The sequence below is a fragment of the Ochotona princeps genome, chromosome 13, assembly GCF_030435755.1.
Source record: "Ochotona princeps isolate mOchPri1 chromosome 13, mOchPri1.hap1, whole genome shotgun sequence".
Taxonomy (NCBI): Eukaryota; Metazoa; Chordata; class Mammalia; order Lagomorpha; family Ochotonidae; genus Ochotona; species Ochotona princeps.
Genome location: NC_080844.1, coordinates 64,307,434 through 64,313,433, shown reverse-complemented (window position 1 = coordinate 64,313,433; position 6,000 = coordinate 64,307,434). Strand labels below are relative to the sequence as shown.

General features: G+C 49.7%; 1 protein-coding gene across 1 annotated transcript in view; it reads right to left on the bottom strand.

The window, feature by feature from the left end:
* Positions 1-2,144: 2,144 nt before the first annotated feature.
* Positions 2,145-6,000, bottom strand: part of ABRAXAS2 (abraxas 2, BRISC complex subunit) — a 34,496-nt gene continuing 30,640 nt past the window's right edge. Inside the window, exons 8-9 of the mRNA XM_058671440.1 lie at positions 5,295-5,409; positions 2,145-2,879 (exon numbers count right to left, since the gene is read on the bottom strand). Coding sequence (XP_058527423.1) covers positions 2,431-2,879; positions 5,295-5,409 — 564 coding nt within the window. The 3' untranslated portion in view covers positions 2,145-2,430. The remainder of the gene's footprint in view (positions 2,880-5,294; positions 5,410-6,000) is intronic.

Genomic DNA, 6,000 nt, shown 5'->3' with positions numbered 1-6,000 from the left:
ACGGTCCAAAGCCTTGGAACCCTGCACCCGCGTGGGAGACCAGAAGAGGCTCCTGGCCCCTGGGTTCGGATCGGCTCAGCTCTGGCCGTTGCAGCCATTTGAGAAGTGAAACAGCGGACGGAATAGCTTTCTGTCTCTCCACCTCTCTGTGTCTCCTGCTTTCTGATAAAAATAAGCGAACAAACAGTTCTATTGAAGAAGTTATTGTCACTGTCCTATTGCATCTGAAATGTAAAAATATAAATCCTACCTGGGGACAAACTTCCATGTGACATTCGCATCCTGTTCCAGAAAACACGATTCCAACATGTAATGAGGTGTTCCCAGAAGCCTATTTCCAAGTTAAAAGAATCCAGGCCTCTCTCCTTCAAGTAACTAGAGATTAAAATCCTGCTTCAACCAGGTATCCTAGACCGGGGAGAGAGTGTTCAGCCGGCATGCCTGCCGCGACTCGGGGACAGCAGAGCCAGGAGAGCCTCGCTAGAGATGCCCTACACAGGAGCTCAGCTGTTAGAACCCTGCACAGGAGCCACTTCAGGAAAATTCCAGTTGTCCTGTAAAAGGTGTCTTTCATGGAACTTCCCAAGATCCAATTTTATGTTCCATTCACACTGAGTTCTTTAGGGAACCCGATATCCAACACCCCTTGCTTGAAATCAGTAGTGACCTTTCAACCAGCGAAGTGTTCTTGGCTTTCTCCTGAACTCATCCTGACCAGAAGTCTGTATGGAGGTGAGGCCTCCAAGCCCGCTTCACAACTAAGCTCTGTTCCCCACCGCGGAGCGCCGGAGGCGGGACAGTGAGAGCAGACCCGAGCAGGTGCTGACCCAGACATTCAAACAATGGCATCGTGATTAAATAAGTTTTTATTGTCACATTTAACTGCTTTGTCAGATATACACTGTAGATTTCGGTGTGGCATAAAAATAAACGTATTTTCCTGAATGTCAAAAATCTGAACAGAGGAGATGGCAATGGCACTTAAAAAAAGATGAAATCCATAGCGGTGCAGAAGCTTCTAGAAGGGAGCTGATAACAAGTGAACATAGCTGCAGACACAGCGGTCTGCAGTGATTCCAATCAAACGGCAGTGTCAGGCCAGCAACACCAGGACAGCGGGACGACACTGCCCCCAGAGTGGACACCTGAAGAATGGCAGTTTTAGCACTTCCTTTCTCAGTCCGTAATATGCTGTGTAATTTAGCGGGAAGGGGAGCTCAGTGAGTAAACCTTCAGCTTAGAAAGTAAAGCCATCTTTTCGGAACCCGATTTGCAGCCTGACAACTTCTCACTCTGAGGTTTTAACTGGGTCAGGGGCAGCTAACGCCGGAGGACCAGCGTCTCGGCTGACCCTGTCCTAGCAGTTGTTCCCATCACGTCCACACCAGGAGCCCAACATGCTCATGTCCCTCTGAGCCAATCTAGAAAACAAGCAGTAATTAAATAAAAAAAGTCTAGGGGCATCCCAACAGACCCTACACATTCTGCAATGATTTCCCACGGGACAAATAGAAAAAAAAAAGGTATGGTTCTTCAGATTTCAAACGAACCTTTATTCACGACTCCCACACAACGTACGTGATGTCTCTGCAGCACAGATGAAGCTCCCACTAGGATTTGTCAGGAGACCTAAAGCAGCATCTGGGACCTGCTTCCGGTGGGAGGACCGGCCTTGGTCCCCCCAGCCACGTCTGTCTGTGCATTCTTCCAACGGCATCCGCAAGTGTGCCGGCGCAGCACGGCTGGCACAGGAGCCCAGTCCGCCAAGAGAAAAGGAACTGATTCGTTTTCTGACATACTTATTTGGATGGTTACTTCTTGGTAATTAGTATTTCTACATCTGTCTTAAAGACAACCATTTTAAGTGACAATATGCATCAGGCGAGTAGAAAAAGTTGAAACAAAGCCCTCGCTGCCAGTCTCACAGTCATGCAGATGAGGGAAGGGCACCGGATTTGTTCCAGGCTGTGTGGAGAAGTGTCTCTTCTGGCAAAGACGAATTTGGCTCTTCACAGAGAGAAGTTCTTTGAAGGCTGCTGCTAAACTCATTTCCCTTTGAGAAAGTAAATTTCAAGGCATGATAGTGCAAGAGGTAAGTTCCTGATTTATAGAACATTTATAGAACATTTATGGACTAATTGTGCTTAGTCTCTAGCTTCCAATTTATTTTCAAGAACAGAAACTAGGCTGAGAAGTTTTGCTTTGCCTACTTTTACCAGGACATCCATGAGTCGCACCAGAATTAGGACAATTGGATTATCGTGATGAATCTGTTGTGCCACACGCACCCCGCACCCGAGAGCGAGGCCAGGGCGAGGGCTGGGGTGGCGCCTGGGCTCCTGGCTCCAGGTCTCCGCTCCGAGTCAGCGCCTGCGAAGGCAGCTCCCCAGGCTCAGTCCTCACACAGCAGCAACAGGGGCTGCCGCTCAGTTAAATCTGGGAGGTCTGTGTGTTCCTGGGGTCCTCACTGGCACGAGTCCCGGGCTGTGAATCCTTTGGGTGGGAGTAGTGACTCTTGGCGGGCTCCGCAGGGTCGATCAGGTTTTCGTAATCGCTGTCGTCCGACTCCTCTGCGCTGTCTCCCTCTGCTCTCTGGGAAGCAGGGAGGCCCGTGCCCCCTCCGGGGTACCTGAGTCCAGCACTGGTGGAAGCGTAACTGGAAGAGCCCACGGCCTGAGGTCGAGGCATAAGGACACTCCTTTCCATGCGAGAGTGGCTCAGAGTACTGTCTTGATGGTTGGGGTGGAGGTCGGAGTACGGGGGCGGCGGCTCGGAGGCCTCGGCGTCCAGCGTGCTGCCCCCGGCGTGCGGCCGCGGACGGAGCCCGTCCTGACTCTCGGCCGGCGCTCGTCTGCCCAACAGCGCCGCCTGCTGCAGTCCTGGGGGAAAACAGGAACAACTGTAACCCTGTGGTCTGTATTGCAGCTTTTCACCTCAGCACACTATGCGGTCACCGAATACTCTGGAAAACGGCAACAAGGCAGTGAAATATTTATACTGGCACTACTACCAATTGTCTCACGACTTCATAGTACCATACCATTTACAAAATCTTCGCGAGAATTCATTAAGTCTCAAAGCATCCTTCAGCGTTCGCGTTACTATTTCCATCACAGGCAAAGGAACCAGAGACGGGACGAGCGATCTGACCAGAAGGGCCGTGGACAGCTGGTCAGAAACACACCCCATCACTGGGGGCCCGTGTGCTTCCACCTGACTCCCTGTGCCCAAAGCCTGCAGGGCCGTGGCTGGGGCTGCCCTGCTTCGGGCCCAGCTCCCTGTTAGTGGCCTGGGAAAGCAGCAGAAGATGGCCCAAGTGCTGGCAGAAGCAGCTCCTAGCTCCTGGTCTCGGCCTGGCCCCGCTTTTTGGCTGGTGCAGCCATTTGGGGAGTGAGCCACAGGGTGGAAAATCTATTTTTTTAAAGCCTGAGGATCAAAGACTAAGACTGAAAAACTCCATATCTCCCTGTCCTGGGTAACCTCACAGCTCTCCATCACAACACGTTATTCCTGCCCCCAAACTCTCAAAGCCCTACATCAGGCACGGGCATTTGCCCTAGAGGGTAGGATGCTGCCTTTGCTGCCTAACCCCGTGCTGGAGGGCCTGGGTTCATGGCCCACTCTGCCAGTGTGTTCCCCAGAGACATGGTGACAGTTCCAGTAGTAGAGTGCTGGAGACCAAATTCACTTCAATAGCTGTATACTCCATTATATATGTGACACATTTTTTAAAAAGATTTATTTATTTTTATTGCAAAGTCAGATATACACAGAAGGAGAGACATAAAAGATCTTCTATCTGTTGATTCACTCCCCAGGCAGCCGCAACAGCTGGAGCTAAGCAAATCCGAAGCCAGGAGCCCAGAGCCTCTTCCGGGTCTCCTACGCTGCTGCAGGGTCCCAAGGCTCTGGGCCCTCCTGTCCCAGGCCACAAGCAGGAAACTGGACGGGAAGCGGGGCCTCTGGGGTATGAACCGGCACCCATATGGGATCCTGGTGCATGCAAGACGAGGACTTTAGCTGCTAGGCTACTGCGCAGGGCCCATGACATATATCTTTATTATAACTGTAAACTGACAATTATAGTTGTACATATATTATTTCTAGAAAAATACAACAGTAAAAATCAATCAGACTTAATGCACACACAAAGCATATCTTGATTGGATTATAAAATGTTTCTGTTAGATTGGAAAAGTTTAGCCATGACCTTATCTCTCTTTTTCAAAGGATTTGTTTATTTATTTGAAAGTCAGAGTTATAAAGAGGGAGGGAGGCCTTCTGTCTGCTAGTTCACCCCCCAAGGGGGTCACACAGCCAGGCCTAAGCCGAGCAGAAACTAAGAGCCAGGAGCTTCAGTTGGTCTCCCATTGGGTGGCAGAGGTGCAAGCACTCCTCCACTGCAGGTCCTGACTTTATCTGCTACACGGACACTCGCCTCTTATAAACTTGATATTACCTTAAGAATACCTTAGGCAGAGTTACAGAGAGACAGGAGGGAGGGAGTGAAAGAGGGGTTCCACCCACTGGGCCATGCCTGGGGCAGCTGGCACCAGGAGCTTCTTTAGCAGACTGGATAGGAAGTGAAGCAGCTGGGTCTTGAACTGCTATCCCATGGGTTGCCAGCACTGCAGGCAGCATATTTACTGCTATGCCACAAAACCAGCTACCTTGGCAGTATTTGCCATATATTTTGTACATTTTATGTACAAATGTTCCATGCTGGGTATTGAAGCAAATGTGTCGTTGCCTTGCTGGAATTATTAAGCTCTTAGGCCTAGTTTTTATTCCACCAGTAATTCCTTAATTTACTGGTATCTAGAGCTAGCAAAAAACCACACGTGAAAGCCTATATTACGACGGGGGGATGAATCGCACACACAAAGGTAACAGAATTTGTGATCGCTCTTTGAAGGGATTCTAACACAGTCCCCAGAGTCTGGGAACACAAAGCTGTCTTGGTAGTCACCGTCAGCACTGTTGTACAGAGGTCACGATGGCAGACACACACACACACACACACACACACCCCTGCACCAAGCACTTCTGGGTGAATCTTGGCTTCAGCCTTTCTACTTCCGGTCTTCCGGTTTCAGGAATTCAAGGGGGAAACAAATGCAGCCTGCCTGCCTCTTCTCTCCCTCCCTCTGTCCCTCCCTCTGTCCCTCCCCCTCTCTCCCTCTCAGTGTAATGAGGATAGCTTCAGCTGTGCTGGCAGAGGTGAGAGTCACCGGGTAACGTGAGATCAGATGCTCACCTGTGCACATGTCCTGACACAGGGTCAGTCTACTTACTTCTCTCCTGTTCCTTTTCAGTTTTCCTCTGTGCGATCTGTCTTCTTAATTTGTTCACTTCTGCCTGACAGGATTCCACGACCCGCTCGCTCTTCTCCACGTCAGCACACACTGCCTGGGGGAGACGACAGCGACAAAGGTGAGAAGACCCCCAGAGAAGCCCGCACGGCTCGCGGAGCCACAGAGCACACGAGCGAGGCAGGCAGTCGGGCAGAGCCAGGAGGCCGAGGGTCCTGCCGGCAGTATTCACCAATTCGCCTGTAGAGTTAGGATGCTGATGCTGGTGTGCTGAGAAACCCTTCAAAAATGAAAGATGGAAAGATGGAATCTTTCCCCTTGATTCACTTTGACTAAAATGAAAAGGGAATCTTTGATTCTAGTCTTTCAAAGGAAGAACAAAAGACAGGAACAAATGCTTTCAACTTTCATTTATAATCAACAAAAACCAGATAAAATACATTTATTGAACAGAAAATATTTATAATGACGGAAAGTTGAAAAGCAAAGTTTCAAAGTCAAGGTTTAACAAAAGGTAACTATTTGCGGCTGCATCTTAGTGATTTAGCCAAGACTAATCAAACCACTCCACGTGCTGTTTACAGGGCAGGCTCATTTCAATCAACATTTTAAAGACCTTTGGCCAGTGCTGACAGACTGCAAAGGGCATGGCAATGAATTCAGGACAAAAAGTTGTTCTCCACCACAT